The sequence below is a fragment of the Sphaeramia orbicularis genome, chromosome 24 (assembly GCF_902148855.1).
Source record: "Sphaeramia orbicularis chromosome 24, fSphaOr1.1, whole genome shotgun sequence".
Lineage (NCBI taxonomy): Eukaryota > Metazoa > Chordata > Actinopteri > Kurtiformes > Apogonidae > Sphaeramia > Sphaeramia orbicularis.
The window spans coordinates 21243107-21263310 of NC_043979.1; the positions used below are offsets into that span (position 1 = coordinate 21243107).

Here is a 20204-nt window from a genome sequence, read left to right on the forward strand (position 1 = left end):
TATTACATTATTGACTTCTACAAGGTTGATTCAATCTGTCTTTTTTATAAAAGATAAGGACAATCCAATTGAGTACAATCAATGCTGCCACAGATAATAAGAAAGGGATTTACATGTTTGTGAAGATAAACAGACACAGAAACAGAGGACAGTTGGAAAAGAGGTGTGAGACAAGAGATTCTAGTAAAGTGTTTCCAGTGTGTAATAAAATACTGAGCTCAGTGGGTGAAGGTTCAATGACCGAAGCTTTATCTAAGGCCCAAACAAACACAAATGCACAAACATGCGCAAGGATTTTCATATTTTGAGGAGCCCAGATCTCCACATACATATGACTCCCACATACAGGCCAGGTCAGGAGTAGTGCAGTTAATCTTCTTAGTAATCACAAGGTTCGACTGTTGGAACCGGGCAAAGTTCAACACAAGCACAAGTGATTATTTCTACAAGCGAGGGACAAGAGAGGTAAAGAGGCACCGAAAAAGAAACATGAACCAACAAAAAGACAGGACGTAACAAACCCTTTGGACTTCTACATGGATTTCAAAGCTAAATATTTTCCACATTTTATCTCGGAAACTGCCGTCGTGAAACTTTATGTGACACTGGCTGAAAGTTTTACTGTGAAGGAAACTATGCAGTAACTCACCCACTGCCAGGATTCAGCACCAAGTGTCATTTTCAGCTGCATTTTGAGAGATCCTCTAATCTGTAAGTACGTATCGACACTGTCGGGCGGAAACCTCTTATGTCCAAAGTGGTTATTTTGCAGGAAACTGGAAAAAATATGCATACTGTACATAATTGAATGGAGTTAAGAGATGTAGTCACAAGCTGTTTTAAACACTTTTTATTGGTTAAATATTTCTAAAACTGTCAGGCCAATGTTCAGACTCATTTTATGACCAAAAACAAAGACCAAACATGGACTTATGAGGTTTCTGCCCAACAGCGACAACCTCTGATAACAGCCACTGAAATCGACACAGCATGTTTCATCTGTAAAGGCTTATTTTGAGACACTCTACCCGGCAAATAATCATTTCCCCCCCTTTTTTTGGTTTTCTCCCTAGACTCAAGGGTCAAAGGACAGATGATATTGTACACTACAAACAAAAAGTTAAGGATATATATATTTTTTGTTTTTGGTCTTTTATTTTTGTCATTTTTGTCATTTGTAAATAAAACTGTGTCTGGTCATTAAAAAATGTGTTTCAATTCAATTCACACAAAAAAAGTAAAAAGTGCTGTGCAAGAATCCCAACTGAAAAAAAAAATAGCCCAAAAATGTAAAATATCCTTAACTTTTTGTTTGTAGTGGACTGTAAAGTGAGTAAAATCTCATATTTGTGATACCCAACTGTAAACAGTACATAAAACTGAACTGAATGTTACTGAATGTGAAATCCAATTATTATTTTACTGTTTTTCAGATTTGGTAGATTATGCCAGAGGACCATAAAAAAATCTACAAATGATGACATGATAAAGATGAGATTCCATATTTCACATCTGAACTAAAACTAGAGCTACTACTACTCTGCTACTCCAACCCAACTTTAAGGTATAAGTACACAACTGAGAAACTGTTTTAGGAATAAATCTATTATTTATGCACTATTTAGAACTGGGTCTACTCTTCCAATTGTTATGTCTACAATGACACAAAACAATAGAAGAAAAAAGGAATCTAAAGTTTTAGTCTCTAAAATGGGGTCTTGTTCTTTTTTTTTTTTTTTTTTATAAATAAAGATGATTATTCTTTCATTTTAATTTAGAGCAACAATTTACTACCTTAACCCTTTCATGCATGAATTATGAGAACCTTAGTCAAGATTTTTTTTTCTTGAGTGTTTTTATTCCTCCTTAGGCATAAAAAAAAAAAAACAATGTGATCGAGTTTTTTTTTTCTATACAGTAACAAAAATATCCCTGCATTTAATTTTTGAAGTAAAGAAACGTGTTTAAAACCCAATATCAGAAAGTGATATGAAAACAATGAAATAAAAACATTTTTAATGCTGCTAATCTGATGTCTTCTCACATTTTAACACATTCTAATGCTAGTAATTACTCACTTCATGGAGATAATATGCAAAAAAAAACCTTTTTGTCTAACAAATAACAATTGATTTACACTAAAACATGTTACTGCAGATCAGGTTTATCACGAACAGCAAAGTTACAGTAATGGTCTGAATGTCAGGGTATGAGATGCTGCGTAAGTGTCCACTGTGTTGGCTAATATGGAACTAAAACAACAAAACCCATTAATATACAAGAGAACAGCTGGAGAATAACTGTCCACTGTAGTGACTTATGCATGAAAGGGTTAATATCTGATTAGAAAAAGTCATTATTAAAGACCACTCAAATCAGGCAAATAGCCTAAGCAAGAAGACTGGAAAAAAAATTGCTTTCATACAAACCAAATTTAAAAAGTAAAAACAAATTTATATATTTATTTATTTATTCAGAAATTTAAAAAGTGTGCAAGAAAAGAGGATGCTACATGGCCTTGTCACATACTTCTAAGAGACATGTACTTGTCATTAAATTGTCTTAAAATAGTATATACATCAATTTAAATACAGTATTTGAAGTGTTTTCTATAATGTCACTTTCCTAAAATAACTGCCTATGTCTTTTTTTTTTTTTTTTTTTTCAGGAAACACAAAAAACTTAACCAGAAATTGAATATTTGATGATTTAGGCAAAAAAAAGAAAAAAAGTCTTATGAGAGTAAATCACTGATTACATTTTACACATTTCTGACATTCTATACATTCTAATTGAATGACTAGAATTGGGGTTGTATGTATGAAGTAAAATGTTAAATGTTTGTTAAATGTGCAGGATGAGACTCAGAAGAGTGATGACAGAATCCTGGTGCAACTGATGCTGTTGTAGGAACTATTAGTCTATTTAGTTTTTTGTTTAAAGTTAATGTACTTTTTTGTTTAGTAATTTAGTATAGTTTGCTAATTGTTTATTTTGATTTGTTTGCTTTTTCTTTGTTTAATATTTAGAATATATTTTTGGATTTTCATGGTTATTGCTTTCATTCTTTAGTATTTAGCACCTTTTTGTTTTGTGTTTTCATATTGGTTTAGACCACAGGTGTCAAACATGAGGCCCGGGGGCCAAATCTGGCCCGCCAAAGGGTCTAGTCCAGCCCTTGGGATGAATTTGGGAAATGCAAAAATTACACTAAGATATTAACAATCCTTTTAGTTCAGGTTCCACATTCAGACCAATTCAATCTCAAGTGGGTCAAACCAGTAAAATACTATCATAATAATCTATAAATACTTACAACTCCAATTTTTTTCTCATAGTAAATGTAAATATTTTCATGTATTTACACTAAAACAAAGTATGATTTAAAAAAAAATGTGAATAACCTGAACAAAAATGAACAACCTGAAATGTTTTAAGAGAAGTAAGAACAATGTTAATGATTTTCTGCTTGATATTAAATGTTTTTGTGTATTTGTAGACCCGCTGTGATCTGTAAGTTATAATGAACATGTGGAAATGATGAACTGAAGCATGACATTGTTAAAATTACACTTATTGTTTGAGTTTGTTCATGTTATTCACATTGTTTGAAAGGACAGTTTGTAGATGTAAACATTTTCATTGTTTAATTTTACTTTTTTCGCTCTAAAACATTGAGGAACATTTGGAGTTGACATTACATATATATTATTATGTTATTATTTTACTGGTTCAGCCCACTTCAGATCAAATTTAGCTGAATGTGGCCCCTGAACTAAAATGAGTTTGACACCCCTGGTTTAGACCATGGGCACAAATAGGCAGCACTAAGAGGGATCAGCATGCACCTGGGTGGGCCTATGGTTTATTACCAGTTGTTGACTGACTGACAGACAGACAGACAGACAGACAGACAGACAGACAGACAGACAGACAGACAGACAAGATGAGCAGGAGAAACAGCACGAAAGGCCTTGGTTGTTGTTTTCCTGCAAAAATCATTAAAATAAACCACTTGAACTACATCTAAGGTATGGACATTGTGTTTTTGACTGTGTAAACCACAAACCCATGGTGCACCCAGTGGTTATTTGAATTATGCTATCCCTTTCATGCATGAATTATGAGAACCTTGGTCAATATTTTTTTCTTGAGCGTTTTTATTCCTCTTTAGGCATGAAAAAATCAATGCAATTGATTTTTTTAATTTTTTTAATGAACCTAATTTTTGTGGAGTTACAAAAATGTCCACTCAGCTGGACACCATGCATTTAAGTTTTGAAGCAAAGAAACATTTATTTTAAAAAAATCATCATCAGAAAGTGATATACTGTGTGAAAACTATGAAATAAAAACATTTTTAATGCCGCTAATTGCTAAATTGCTACTGTTTTCTCACATTTTTATCATACTCTAATATTAGTTATTACTCATTTCATGGCGATAATATCCTCCTGAGACCCAGGAAATTGACAGTTTTAGCTTTTTTACATTAAAAAATTGTCTTGATTGGAAACTGCATAATGCAACAGTTTTTTCAGATACATTTTTAAATTATTTTTATTTATTGATTGATTTTTTAATGGAATGTCCTTTGCAATGCATAGCATTTTTAAAGTAAACCTGTCAAACTTTTGTCCCCTACAGAGGACAAAATGCATTGCTGGGTTTCAGGAGGATATGCAAAAAAAAAAAAAAAAAAAACTTTTTTTTTCCCCAGAAAACTGTTAATTACAGTCTAATAACAATTAGCAATTGATTTACACTCAAAAATGTTACTGCAGATCAGGTTTATCAAGAACAGCAAAGTTACAGTGATTGTATGAATTGCAGTGTTTGGGATGATGTACTAGTGTCCACTGTGTTGGCTGATATGGAACTAAAACAACAAAATCCATGAATATACAAGAGAACAGCTGAAGAATAACTGTCCAATGTAGTGACCACTATGCATGAAAGGGTTAAAATCTTAAGTTCAGTCACCTTTAAGTTGATTTAATTTTGATGATGACAAATAGCTGCTACAGCCATTAAAACATTTACCGGGCACTTTGAACCCACTTTTGAGTCTAGATATCTTCTAACCTGCAAATCACCAAATCAATGCTCCCTGAGGTGTTATCTGATCAAAAACCACATTATCGCATCTGTCCTGACCTCCTCTCTCTCTCTTGGTCATTAATCCAGGGGCCGTATGGAGGTTCTGAGTGGCCCCTGGGCTGATCTGGCTCTGCTCCTTCGACAGACAGTCACACAGACGTACACACAGACAGACGGACTGCTTCCCCTATGGCTGTTTGTCATAGTGCTGTTCCTGTCCATCTGTCTGCTCCTCCTGCAACTGCTTATATATCTGAACTGGAAACTCAGGCAGGGTAAGCATGGCATTAAACTTTCATATCAGCCATGTCCAGACCTCTGGTTATGATATATTCACTGTTTCACTGAGGTTAAAAGGATACTGTGGGGACATGGCATTTTAAGGGCCATATTTTTACAACTGTAAAACAGTCCAGGGAGTTTTAGGGCAAAAACATACCATATAAAATGACAAATCATTTTAGTTTTGTCAAATTCTGCTGAAAAATAAAAACAGAAGTACACCATTATACCTGCAACCACACACAGAGACAGTGTCTTGTTAAAAGTCTAATTTTCCATCATCTCCTGAACAATACCTGACAGCTCATGTCCCTACAGGTACAAATTATGTCTGTGGTGTCATTATTAAAGACCATTCAAATCAGGCAAATAGCCTAAGCAAGAAGATTGGAAAAAAAATTGCTTTCATACAATCCAAATTTTAAAAAGTAAAAACAAATGTAATTTTTTTTACTTTTTTTTTTTTTTCTTAGAAATTTAAAAACAGTGTGCAAGTAAAGAAGATGCTACATGGCCTTGTCACATACTTTTAAGAGACATGTAGCTGTCATTAATTTGTTTTAAAATGGTACATACATCAATTTAAATACAGTATTTGAAGTGTTTTCTATAATGTCACCTTCCTAAAATAACTGTCTATGTCATATTTTTTTGATTTTTCAGGAAACACACGCAAAAAAAAAAAAAAAAAAAAAGGTCTAATGGCAGCCATTTCCAGACCTCTGGTTATGATACATTCACTTTTTCACTGAGGTTAAATGGATACTGTGGGGACATGGCATTTTAAGGGCCACATTTTTACAACCGTAAAACAGTATAGGGAGTTTTAGGGCAAAAACATACCATATAGAATGACAAATCATTTCAGTTTTGTCAAATTCTGCTGAAAAATAAAAACAGAAGTACACTGTTACACCTGCAACCACACACAGAGACAGTGTCTTGTTAAAAGTCTAATTCTCCATCATCTCCTGAACAGTACCTGACAGCTCATGTCCCTACAGGTACAAATTAAGTCTGTGGTGCCTGGAAGCAGGCTGCAGTCTAGATAACGAATATATCTGAAATAAATAAGACTGCAAGCAGAAAAGAAGAACATGTCGATTTAGAATTAAACTGAATGTGAACATACAGGCATGGAAAGCCTTGTTGATGTGAATGTTCCTAAACACAATTGTTTTTATATGTGATGAAAGTATGAAAAGGGCACGGATAATAAAATATGATCTTTAGCCTGTTCTCTGAAATTAAACACAGATACACACACACTGAAATATTAAAACACACATCCTGTATACCCATTATGACTCTGTTTAGATTAGTTTGAGTCTCTGATTAAAAATGGAACTTTCTAAATTTGTTGTTACAGCTGTTCCAGATGTTTGCTGTGAGCAGGCTTACAAACCAAAAGGGCATGCTATTTTTGGTTTATGTCACAAACTTTAACAGTCACTGACACTCATTGTGATTTGGTCTATTAAGAGTTAGCCTGGTGGTGAAATATGTCAGCATGTGGTCCAAAGCATCTGCTGCTGTGGATAAACAGTCTTCATTTAGCTGACTTAACTTTAGAAATATGTTGTCTCCACTGACAAACACTTCAATAAAGCTACTCTGACAGAAGATGTTTACATTATTAGTTTTTAATGTAAGCTCAGTTCATGTTTCTATGGAGGAGTTTGGGACTGGGATGTCCATTAGAACCAAACAACAGTGGCAACCATCAGTTTAGCTTGAAAAACACACTTTCCCCTGCTCATAAAGTACACTTTATGTGTAAAGGTACGTATGATTATGTGAAGTTTCATGCTATCACGGGCAACTCTTCAAACATAAAAAATAAAAATGGACAATTAGTGCTAATTAGTGATTTGAAGCTAGTGAAAATAATAAATCTAGTCAGTAGGCTAAACTGTCTACCATTAGCAGCTAATCAGGCTAGCTTAAAAATGGATTTCCACCTACTTTAACGAATCACATTTTAGAACTACTGACCTAAAACGTCTATGAACCCCACTGAAAAGCTGAATATTTGCATGTCATTATATTAATGTACCTTAAATTAAAGCAAAACTACATCTTTCCTACTTTCTGTTAGTTAGCACCTGTAAGCATCAGACTTACAGTGAATAAGAGTAGCTAAAGAGGACATGCACATACGTCACTTCCCCCCCAGGCCACGCCCCTCTAAGTCAGACTGAGCGGCAAAAACAAACCGGCTCAACATGGCGGAGCATCACAGTAACTACAGCAAGACCAGGGAAAATGTAGAATATAACATGAAATTAAAGACAATTGGACTGGACATGGATCCATACAAGCTACCAAACAACAAGTGGTCTACGAACATTGATATGTGGCCGGAAATCACGTATCCTGACATTTATATGAACCTGATTTCAACACCGGGAAAATACCCACTGCAAAGGCTGAAAGCATACAAAAGACAAAGAGTTGTTGACATCCTTGCCATCGTTAATTAGAGGATTACAGCTGGTGAGTACTTTAATTCAACATACTATTGTTTTTGAGGTTTTCTGTCAGTGCAGACGTATTTTCTTGGCGGTGATTGCCAAGGTAAAGGCCCAGCAGTAGTGCTCACAGTTCACTACTGATTTACTGGAGTTGAACCCTTAGTATTGACCCAAGTGAGTGGATGATCTACTGGTACTGTGGATATTTAAGTAGAGTTTACATCAAATACTTGATACAAAACAGCTACAATAGCTTTGTGCTAGAGTACCCCCTTATTTGGAAAACTAGGTTAGCCTCAGTTTAAGCTAGTTTACAAATTATGTGGAGCACAAGGTTCATAATCACACAACTGAAGACAAAAACATTTCAGTTATGAAACATAGAACTAAATGACAGATGCTAACATTAAGAGCTTTACTAAGATGTAACGTTAGCCAAAACAATATGTAATTTAAGGTATGATTTTACATAGGAATACAGCATAAATTAACGTTACCTGACACAAATCCAGGTTTCGTTGCCTGGATTCCAGTTATTTCTTTGAATTGCAGCGATCCATCTGCTTCTTCTGTCTTTGGCTTTAGGTCGCCGCTAAAACGATAACTCCGAGTGCTTTTTAAACCTATTTGTGCAATCAATGGCACTACAGCTCTTTCCCGTTTTTTAGACTGTTCTAAAGTTTTTGCAGTATTCAAGCCAAAGCCGCTATTCATCTCTCTTTCTGCCACTCAGTGGGCGGAACCGCGGTGACTTCCGCTAGCGGTGACGTCACATGCAGACCCTCTTTTAACCCTCCAGTATCCAGGTGTGCTTTTTAGGCACACTTTGCACTTTGTGTTAAAAAACTTCAAATTATTTTTCACAATTTAAATAAGGTTAGAATTCAAAAGTTGTTCATTTGTGCATGATCTTTAAAATTCTGGCCACCAATTAAAATTTGCACATTGTAAACAAAAGAAAATTACAAGACTAGCATCTGTTTCCCAAATGTGCCTAAAACGCACTATTTCTTCCATTATAACCACTGTTTTTGATCTGAAATCCATTAAGGCATAAATCCTACTTTTACTGATATCTGGGCTTCATTTGAGAGGTGAGGGTCTAAATTAATTTATTAACGTTGCTAATGTTGCTGTTAATCATTGACATATGCCAGGCTGCAAAAATCAAATAATATGTAATCAAATTTTTATGTAGTATTCTGAAAAAAAAAAAAAACAACATATTTTGTGTTTTTTGCATCAAAAAATGTAGTGACATCATGATGAAAAGAGATCGTTTAAAGGGTTAAAAAAAAATGTAAAATGAATGATTACTTGATATGTATGATTAGGGCTGACCTTTATTTACAAAAAAAAAAAAATCAAATTAGAGCAGAAAAATAAATCATTATATAATATTTAATAGTTTGATTTATAGGTGTGCATTTTCACGCACTTGGTGACAGATGCTAGTATTTTTGAACATTTGACCTAGCGCCAAAAATAATAATGCAAATTAACCACTGTTGCTGTTAATCATTGACATATGCCAGGCTGAAAAAATCAAATTATATGTGATCCACTTTTTATGTAGTATATTGAAAAAAAATTATTTTTTTGTGTTTTTTTGCGTCCAAAAAAAGGGTTTGTTTACATTACAAACACAGCATTTAAAGGGTTAAAAAAAATGTGATAGTTATAGAGTATTTGGTATTTTTATTTACGGCTCAAGTTGATGAAATAGAAAAAAGTGTAAAAGAATTAAAAACAAACTATGAAAATTTTTTGACATTATTCCACAAGTGTGCCAAAATGGCATATTCGGTGCTTAATAAGGGCCTTGCTGGACGGGATACCGGAGGGTTAAAGATGGATTTTCTGGTGAATAGTATTTTTAATTTATTTATTTGTCGGGGACAGTGCATATTAACAAACATCTACAACAACTGCAGCTGTAAATATGCCAGATTGTAGCGACAGTGCTAATTTCCATCTGTAGTCCCTAGGCAGGTGACAACAAACACAACTGACAAACATTTTTGGAACATTTTATATTTCTAAATCAAAATACTTGACTTAAAATTAGATTTTGTGTTTTTCATGAGTTTCTGTCATATACAGAAGCACTGATACGGATGAAGCTAATAGTAAAATGCTCAAAGACTCATCAGTACAATTAGGACTATGATTTACACAAGATCTAAAATACTACAGGGTGGGGAAGCAAAATTTACAATGAACATTTAGTTGTTTTTTCTCAGCAGGCACTACGTCAATTGTTTTGAAACCAAACATATATTGATGTCATAATCATACCTAACACTATTATCCATACCTTTTCAGAAACTTTTGCCCATATGAGTAATCAGGAAAGCAAACGTCAGAGTGTGTGATTTGCTGAATGCACTCGTCACACCAAAGGAGATTTCAAAAATAGTTGGAGTGTCCATAAAGACTGTTTATAATGGAAAGAAGAGAATGACTATGAGCAAAAGTATTACGAGAAAGTCTGGAAGATACTATTAAAGAAGAATGGGAGAAGTTGTCACCCGAATATTTGAGGAACACTTGTGCAAGTTTCAGGAAGCGTGTGAAGGCAGTTATTGAGAAAGAAGGAGGACACATAGAATAAAAACATTTTCTATTATGTACATTTTCTTGTGGCAAATAAATTGTCATGACTTTCAATAAACTAATTGGTCATACACTGTCTTTCAATCCCTGCCTCAAAATATTGTAAATTTTGCTTCCCCACCCTGTACTTAAAACACTTCTATTTAATTTGATTTATTACTGTATTGTAATGTTTTCTTTATTCTATCATTTATATCTGTTTTCCCCCCTTTTGTGTGGGTGCAGGAGACTGGTTGCCACAACTTCATGAGGATGAAAAAATATTGAATTTTCTGATATAGCTACAAGTACAAACAAGAGTTATCACTATCAACTTAATATTCTTTACAAGTCAAACTCAAATGCCCTCACAGATTAATTTAAAAAGTTAAGTTGTGGTAACTTAAATGTTATCAAATCCAAGTCTCTGTCCAATGACATACTGTGTGTGGGCTTTTTCTGGCCAGGCTGTGTATATACTGTGATTAATATCAACCCATTAGCTGTACATATGTTCCCCTAAAGCTGACAATATGTCAGTGAAAACATCCAAACATCCTCCACCCACTGTTTGTGTCATGTGCCATATTTTGTGACCCACTTTATTTAAGACTATTTTCTGATCTTATTCCAGTTGAGGCTGATCTGTCCAGGAACCAGCAGGACAGAAGCGCCATCTACAGGCCGGTGTCCAGAAGTTCACCCCTGAGGAAGAGGAGTGTGGGGTCACACTCATACTCCTAAAACCCCTCTGCATCAGTGGACTGTGGACATTTCACACATAAACTGTCCTCAGCATGGATTTAAATGATCTAGTCATCAGCTGTGGTCTTATGGGGACATTTCCAGTTTAGGATGCGACTTCAAAGGTTGGACTTAACACAGATAGACCAAACATCTATGCATTTTCATCAACTTATTAACAAGGAAACGAGGCGAACACAGATTTCAGAGTATAACAATCCTTTATTTAAACAGTGTTACACAGGGAAGGTGTGGCTGTGTGTGAGGAGACACGAGACAAATAAGCTGCTAGATAGAAAAAAATCTACTGGTGATCATTGGTTGGCTAAGAGGAAACAATGAGGCAGCTGGTTGGTTTTCCAAAAACTGTTCTTTTTGTATAAATTGTTCTTGTTTGTTTTTTTGAAGTGAGGGTTACTTTATTTGACAAAATCTAAAAAAAAAAAAAAAAAAAAGTGCTGTTTTCCTTGACTTTTATCATATCTGATGGAGGCAAACTGCACTCCGAAGCCTGAGATATGACATGAACTACATTGTTTACCTTTTAAAATCAGTTTCTTCACAGAAAAATATCACAATGTGAATATGTAGGCTCCATTCTGAGATCCCTGAAGGTTTTTTTTTTAATCAGCTGGTGCAGAAGCATCTTCTGTGGAGTTCTGTTCTTTGTTTCAATAAAAAAAATGTGTGGTTGTTGCAAAGCATGTCTTTTTTTTTTTTTTTTTTATGGTTGCCGAAGAATAACCTCACATCAAATGGATAAGAAAAAGCTACAAACATTTTGGAAAACCTGAACTGGAAACCCCAAAGCTCCTGTGACTGGTTAAAAGAAGAGCCCCTAACAGCAGTCAAGCCCGAGGCTACGAGTACAAAAAGAAAAAGGAAGCGGAGGCAGAAAATCTGATTTGTAGGGATATTCCTTCAATGTCAAAAACATCGTGACATTACAAAAAATAAAATAAAATAAAAAATAACCAAGAGGGGGTGCAACATATCCCACCTGTCAACAAACTACATCAGTTTCACACAGAAGACAACAAATGATGAGAACATCTACAAATATAGTTGTTATATAACCAGTGCTCATTTATTTTAGTTTTTTTGGAACAGCAAAAGCTTCCACAGCTGCCTAATGTCGCACGGCTTGGTTGTCGTCAAATTTATTTTGCCTCTTCGCAACCTTCGAGGTTAAAGCTTCCTCATGTGGAATGTCATTTTAATGCATAGTCGAGGTCAGACCGGTGTTTTCCCATAGAAGCCTGAAGAGTCACATTAAGAGGAACATTATCCTGATGTGCTATAGATTATAAATCAGTACACTGCGGAAAGAGTGTGTTACTAAAGTCATAAATTATTCTGTGGATTTACATTTAAAATGTCCAGTCAGACAGGAGTAGATTAATCTGGGCAAGTGGAATGTTTTGATTTTTTTTTTTTTTTTTTTTTTTAAATCAGCGGCACTTAATTTTTAATCATCTTAAATCTGGTAAATATGGTTTTTTTTGCTGCCTTCACTGAAAAGCACTACAAAACACATTAGCACTTGTTCCAATCCATTTAACGCCACTTTTTTTTTTTTTTTTTTTTTTTTTACACAGAGTCACAGTTTTAGCTGAATTTCTGATGCATTTTAAGCAAAGCAGCAGGAAACTGATGAAAGATTGCAAAGATTTTTTATTTCAGTGGCTCAAGAGCACTTCAACCCCTCTGATTCACTTCCCTTTAGGCTGCACCATATTATCGCGTCACAACCGTTTGTGTTTGTTGTGCTCGAATGCAACTGAGTGTTTTGATTTAATTTGGTGGTTTAAGTTGAAGTGGATTTCTGATATTTTCAGCAGGTCACAAACACAAAACATGACGACAATGCAGAGTATTTGGTTCGGTGAATCAATTACAACACAGACGGTTTCAGGTCAAAGGTCATCCACACAGACTGTATGAGCGCGGATGTGTTTGTCTACACATTCTTAAACCAGTCGACGCAGTAGTCCTCTATCTAGACTTACTTTAAGATGCTCTTGTAAGAAAACTAGTGATATTTTTTTTGTGGATATGAAAAGTTTTGTGCCTTTGTGTTTGATCTAGTCTGATGTGAAGTTAGAAGTGGACGTCAGAGCTGAACGATGACGACAGACTCCCAACGCAAACTGATCTCAGTTCTGTTGTCATTTCGTGCTGCTCCACCTGCATGTTCTCTTTTGGTCCCACTATTGATTTTAGCACAAAACTGCTTTTGAATCAAAATGTTAGATTACAAATTGTGTTCTAGCAGTGCTGAAATCTTCTATTGTCAAAATGCATGAAGCTAAAGAACACGACTGCCATAAATTAAGGCCGACTTCAATTGACATTCAGTTCCTTTTCATTCCCAAGTAGATGTTAATAGTTGCCGATTTGCCTCTTGTGTCTCCCAATTAGCTGTCAGTTTAGTGGTCCCTCTCTCCCAATCAAAATCTGCGTCCTATTCCCCTGCTTCCCTGAGGCCCAATAAGAATCATTAGTGTCGTACAGTGGGCGGGCCCAGGGACAGTGAATAGCTAATAAAAAGCTGTAATATTGCTCCCATCTAATAACCTTTATTTTTAACTGTACAGAAAATGTATACAGCAGCTTTAAAGTCAGTCCATTTTCTGTTCCAATGTCCAAAAAAGATAAATATGAAAATGGGGTAAAACTTATTCCTCGTTTGCCTAATTCACCAAGCATCACAAAGGGATTTATTCCACCCACATCATTTGAATGTTCAGGCTCATTTACTGTCAAATCCACTAACCCACTCTAAGGATTCCACTGTATTCCACATAAATGATGAAATGTTTCTTCAGTAAAAACTGTATTGGAACAGAAAATGGACTCAGTCAGCTGCTAGTCAACACACAGGGAATGTGGATGAATAAAATCTATTCTTACAGACAAAAAAAACAGAACCATATAAATTCAATAACCTGCTTGATTTGTTGTACTGCAATATTTTAAACGTACAGCTCCCTATTTTATAATCTGTTATAACTACAGTTACGGAAAAGCCGGGACATGTTATAAAATGTAAATAGAAACAAAATGCAATGATTTAAAATTTCATAAACCTATATTTTATTCACAGTAAAACATAGGAAATTTATCAAGAAGTGTCGCTGCCATTACATTCAAAAGTTTTCTCTAAAACTGGTATGATTTGATATTATTTCTATGTGCTGTTGTGAATAAAATAGGAGTTTAAAACATTAACATGCAATCATTGCATTCTGTTTTCATTACATTCTACTCAGTCCCGACTTTTTCAGAATTGGGGTTGCTCTAACAAACTGCTCCCACTTCCTGATACTTAATGTGTTTTAATGAGTGAGACTGTTTTATTGCAGTAAATCCAGCCATATTATATTACAGCTTGATTTACACAATAACAGTATGGGAGGGGGCTGTAATTTAACAAATTACTTTTGTTTGTAGGAATGCATCAGTCCGTGTATGAAAAGGATACACTTTGCGTTGACACCTGAAGATCACAGTCGCATCCTAGTACTGATAATCAGTACGATTATTCATATGTTATCTACTGTCAGCTTTGATTATCAGTGCATTCCTACAGGGTTTTTTTCTTTTTCTTGAAACATGACAGACACACTATCTTCTCTCTTTTTTGTAAAACAAACAGTTAAAGAAAAAAAAAAAAAAGACCTATTAAAAAAATAAAATAAAAACACACTACAAATGTTAAGCTAACAAAGTGGTTCTTTTTGTTCCCTCAGAAGGAGTGAGGATATTATTTTTCTTTGTTTTGGAGTGAGGGGTTTTAGATGCACCACAGACATGTAAGAAAAGACTGACTTCTCTCCCTCTGTCTAATCTCCTCTCCCCCCCCTCATCCTCCTGGTGTTTTGCTTCTCTTCTTTTCCTTCTCCTCTTCAGTCAGTCAGGGTTGGTGGATGTAGGGTGATGAAGGTCAATGTCAACAGAGAAAACAGTCACGATGGGCCCTTCAGCTCTACATGTTGGGGGAAAAATAGAACCAATCAGCCTGGATGAAGTGACATTTGGCATGAAAACCACTCCTGGCCACAAACGTCACTTCATTTATACATTTATGTGGGATGTTTGGTTTCATTTTGATTTCTTTCTAAATTAGCCCTTTAAGACCCACAGCTATTTTTGTCAAAACTTCCAAATATTTTTTTTTTTGTCTTTCCCAAGTGATTTATCATCGTTTATTATATCACCCTCTGCATTTTGCCATTTTCAGTGTAAATCATGTATTTTCCTATGTATAATTTACTGATAATGTAGATGTTCATAAAAGCTCATATTAAATTCAAAGCTTATTAGATCAATTCAGGAAAAAAAGAGGAAAAAAGAGACCTTTTCAACAAAATATATAATTAACTAAACATAAAACATTTGTCTCCAACCACTGTTATTTGTCAAACTACATGGTGAATCAATGTTGCAGAAGATGACTGTTTCCATGTTCACAAAGGAGCCTCTGAACATCCAAATGAAAAGATGACAAACTGCATTTTATCTGAATTATTCACACGTATTCATAGGTTTATTAGTTCAACAGGTATTAAACGTTTTAGATCAGTAGATGATTTCAGCGGTGAATGTTTGGGTCTTTATGGGTTAGTAATAATAATGAGCCACTATTATTATTACCTGATCCAGTCAATCCTCCTCCTCTGCCAGTTCAGTTTCTTTATGAACCACCACTCTGGTGACAGACATGTCAGGATGTTGCTCTTTGGCCTCCTTTATGGCCTGGGCCAGTGCCTGCAGTACCGAGGGGCAACCACACAGTGGCAGCATCGAGCACAGCAGGCAATGGTGGGGGGGACGAGGGGGGAAATGGTGGCATTAAATGAAAAAGTAAAATAAGAAGCATAAATGAAATGACAAAACTGCTGGATTTACCATCAGTGACTTGTACTGTTTTACATCCTTGGGTTAAACAGAATTTTTAATAGACAGGATGTAAAACCAGGTTAAGTAAAAGTCAAATACATATGGGTCTTTTAACATTGTGGGACCAAAATCTGTCTTTTTACAGCCGTCAAATGTAAGTATCATCTCAACTTACATTTGTTTCTGTGTAAATCCAGCAAAGCAGAACAGGTAAGCAACTCAAACAAACCAATGGAAGAGGCATCATGCAGATCCAGACCTAAGCACTGACATCAATAACAAAATGACTGTAAAAAGGCTCCAACTGAAGGCCAGCGTTTATGAATCTATGGATAATCATATTTTTCAATGCATTTTCTTTGTGTTGTTCACAGAGAAATTACAGAAGGCCAACAGTGTAGTGGTTGTAGATCTGATCTCCTTACTGTTACTTCAGCAGAAGATTATCAGATCTGGACAGCTAAAGGGTCAACATTAGGAAGGTTGGCATTCAAAGAGAAAGTCAGCAAATTAAACTAACCAACGGTCAAAAACCATGACAACAGACACACTGTGGTGAAAACAAAAACAGAAAAGAAAGTAAAAGACCGTTTTCTGGATGCATGGATGAACACATGGTGGTACTGATGCAGCAGATCCCAATCAGTGAGCGGGATCTGCTGATACTCGGCGACTCAGTGAGGCGAGTCATAAATTATTTGTGCATTCAGACTGTGAGCAACATAATCAACATGTCGCCAAAGGTCCATTTGTGAAGTCTGGGTAAATGTCACTTCTTTCCAGTTGACTGAAGTTAATTGTGGCTGAATATCCGGCCATTGACAGTCAGCTTCCACTGGTTTTATCAACTACCTATCAATGATCTTTTCTTAGAACTTTTAGTTTCTACGCTTCAACTCACCGGAACTCTTTCAAAAGCAGTCGTGAATTTAGATCCAGAGTCAAAGACTTCTTATTATTACCTCCGCCAAGGAGGTTATGTTTTTGCCAGGGTTTGTTTGTTTGTTTGTTTGTTTGTTTGTTTGTTTGTCTGTCCGTTAGTGTGCAACATAACTCAAAAAGTTATGGACAGATTTGGATGAAATTTTCAGGGTTTGTTGGAAATGGGATAAGGAAGAAATGATTAAATTTTGGTGGTGATCGGGGGTGGAGGGGCCCACGGGGGGGGGCCACTGATCAGCCTTGGCGGAGGTCTGTGCTCTCCGAGTGCTTCTAGTTTAACAATGTTTTTGCACATTTTATCTTGAATGTTTTATTGTTCATTAATTTTCTGAACCCACTTTATCCTCACTAGGGTCACGGGGGTCGCTGGAGCCTGTTCCAGCTACTTATTAACTATACTTAATTACCTCCGCCAAGGAGGTTATGTTTTTGCCAGGGTTTGTTTGTTTGTCTGTCCGTTAGTGTGCAACATAACTCAAAAAGTTATGGACAGATTTGGATGAAATTTTCAGGGTTTGTTGGAAATGGGATAAGGAAGAAATGATTAAATTTTGGTGGTGATCGGGGTGGGGGGGCCCACGGGGGGCGCCACTGATCAGCCTTGGCGGAGGTCTGCGCTCTCCGAGTGCTTCTAGTTTAATGTTTATTACCCTTTATATTTACCATTTTGTGTCTGAGTTGTTTTAAATGCCTATTCAGATGATCTCAGCCCTCAATGATTTCATGACTTTAAAAAACAGTAAATGCATTTATGCAATAGTTTTGTTTTGAGGTTTGTTTACAGAATTACATATCTATAAAATGACAAATAAGCTGGCTGTCACACCATACGTATCAAATCAAAACACGCAGTGCATTTGGTAACTGCTTTAAAGATCAAGCTGAGGGATCAGTTATGGAAAACTGACCTGGTCGTGGTCGATGTCACAGTCGCCAGTAATAACGATGCGTTTCTCAATCCTTGTTTCTGATAGGCCGCCCTTTAACGTCTGAACACAGAAGAGTTTAATGATGTTAGTTGAAGATGGTCTGAGCTGTTGTTATGCAATGCCGTCACGACACTAGCGGCTGTGTGTGCATGTGTGTTTGTACCTTGGTGATGTGTGTGGTTGTCGTAGTACACAGAGATTCAGAGGTGATTGTCTGAGCGGTCATCAGCACCCCGGGCTCACCATCACCATTTCCATCCAACTGACAACAGAGGAGCCACATGAATATTTGTTAGATCATTACAATTAAATCCTCTGTCTAGACCTTTAATCCTTTTACTTTAACAAATAAACTTATATTCCTGTTGGAAAAAGGAATGAATCTTGACTCCATGCACTGTTGCTAGAAAAGAAGATTTATTTTTCCTTTCACACTAAATATTTAAAGGGGTCATATTTTGCTAAACCCACTTTTATTAGTCTTTGGTACATTTATTTGTGTATTTGGAACCTAACAGTTGAAAAAGTTTGAATTTGAACCCTCCAGGTGCTATCTTTATATTCATTTTGGCAAAAATCAAGTGGATTTCTACAACCTGTTTCAATTCCTTCTTAATGTGTTATGTCTATAACTAATTACGTCACAATATTTGCACATATAAGGTCAAGACTTCTGACAAACATTTCTCCGAGTACGCCATAACTGTTTATCAGTAGCAGCGGTTGTAGTCCATACTAAAAATATGCCCACACTTCAAGCCGATTACATAAAATGTTCAGTTGTTGGTTGTATTAACGAACACAAGTGGCTGAACGGGACAGAGCAGCACATTCAACAACCTGGAGGGGGTGGGGCATGAAGTGGCTCATTTGGATTTAAAGGGCCAGCGCACAAAACCACCTTTCTGGTGTCATTACTCAGAAATAGGGTTGAAAATGGACCTGTGGAGTTTAATTAATGAAGAATTCAGATCCAAGCATAACACTTTGAGTTTATGTAAACTACAGGGAAATGTTTTAAAATGCAGAATTCCATTAAAAAAAAAAATCACTCCCTTAACGTTAAAGAGGATCAAATCAAATGCTGAAAAACACACTGTAAAGCTCTGCGTGTTGTGCCTGTCTTAAATGTGCACCTGTGCAGCTTCATATGTGATGGTCTTGGTTTCCGTATGTACGATGGGCACTTCTTTTGTAGCTATCTCAGTTTTCTGGGCTGCAAACGTATCTGATATAGTCACCATTTCTGTCTTTACGACGGGTGGCTGGGAAGGGAGGAGAGAGACAAGTGAAGGGAGGAGGAAAGAGGTTAATAGATTAAACCAGAGACAATTAGGGAAACATGAAGAAACATGTTGATTTCTATGCACCGTCTTTGGTCTTTACATTTCAAATTGACTAAAATATGTGTTTTAGTGTTAGTATATTAACTTCCATCTACTGAACTGTGCCACACCCACTGCGACATGTAGCAGTGCATGCACAGTCACCAGTCAACATACAGATAAATCCAGCCAAATGCATGCACAACATCAGCAGCTCCTAAACTCATGCAATCATGAAACGCAGGATGGAAACAAAATATGCAATATTTATGCAATATACAAGCAATGGCTACAACAGTGGCAAAACTACGGAAATATCTTTGGTGTCAACACGCACATCAAAGTACAGCACAGCACAAACATGCATAAAACATGAGCAAATGACAGGAACAGCACCGAAACGACTGGAGAAGAAAACAGCACTCCAAAATGGAAACGGCATGCAAATATGACATTCAGATGAGCGAGTGGCATTCCCAAAGTGGTTGGCAATGATGATTTCTACAATAGCGTCGCCAAGGTGACCAGGACAAGCCAATTAAAAAGAAAGACAAGCATCACTGCCAAACACATGGAGGGCACACATACACAATACCGTGCACACACCCAAAATGGCATGCAAAAGCAAAAAAAGCGAGTGCACACCTAATAGCATCATGCATTTCCCACTTAAGCCCCATTTATCCAAGTGTAAACTTCACAACACTATAATACAGTGTAGTACATAAGAAAGGTAACATATATAATAGAATGTATGTATGTTGATCTATAGGAATTTAATTGAAAATAGACAAAACAGGAGAGGACTGGGGATGTTTAAATGGTATTTGCTATGACTAAATAATAAAGACATCCAAACAAACAAACAAAATGAAGCTCAGAGTAAACACTGAGATGAAGTGTGCAGAGGA

General features: G+C 36.0%; 1 protein-coding gene and 1 long non-coding RNA gene across 17 annotated transcripts in view; one reads left to right on the top strand and one right to left on the bottom strand.

Annotated features, from left to right (window-relative positions):
- Positions 1-351: 351 nt before the first annotated feature.
- On the top strand, positions 352-13224 carry LOC115414813 (uncharacterized). The gene is made up of 3 exons (XR_003934722.1): positions 352-711; positions 5188-5375; positions 11086-13224. It is a non-coding gene; the product is annotated as an uncharacterized LOC115414813 (long non-coding RNA).
- Positions 12645-20204, bottom strand: part of epb41l2 (erythrocyte membrane protein band 4.1 like 2) — a 58348-nt gene continuing 50788 nt past the window's right edge. For 15 of the 16 annotated variants that reach the window (XM_030128131.1, XM_030128132.1, XM_030128129.1 and 12 more), the window contains 5 exons: positions 19105-19233; positions 18132-18230; positions 17948-18028; positions 15852-15965; positions 12645-15183 (listed from right to left, as the gene is read on the bottom strand). In XM_030128131.1, the coding sequence (XP_029983991.1) occupies positions 15861-15965; positions 17948-18028; positions 18132-18230; positions 19105-19233 (414 nt within the window). In that variant the 3' untranslated portion in view covers positions 12645-15183; positions 15852-15860. The remainder of the gene's footprint in view (positions 15184-15851; positions 15966-17947; positions 18029-18131; positions 18231-19104; positions 19234-20204) is intronic. The other variant, XM_030128135.1, reaches the window with a different exon arrangement.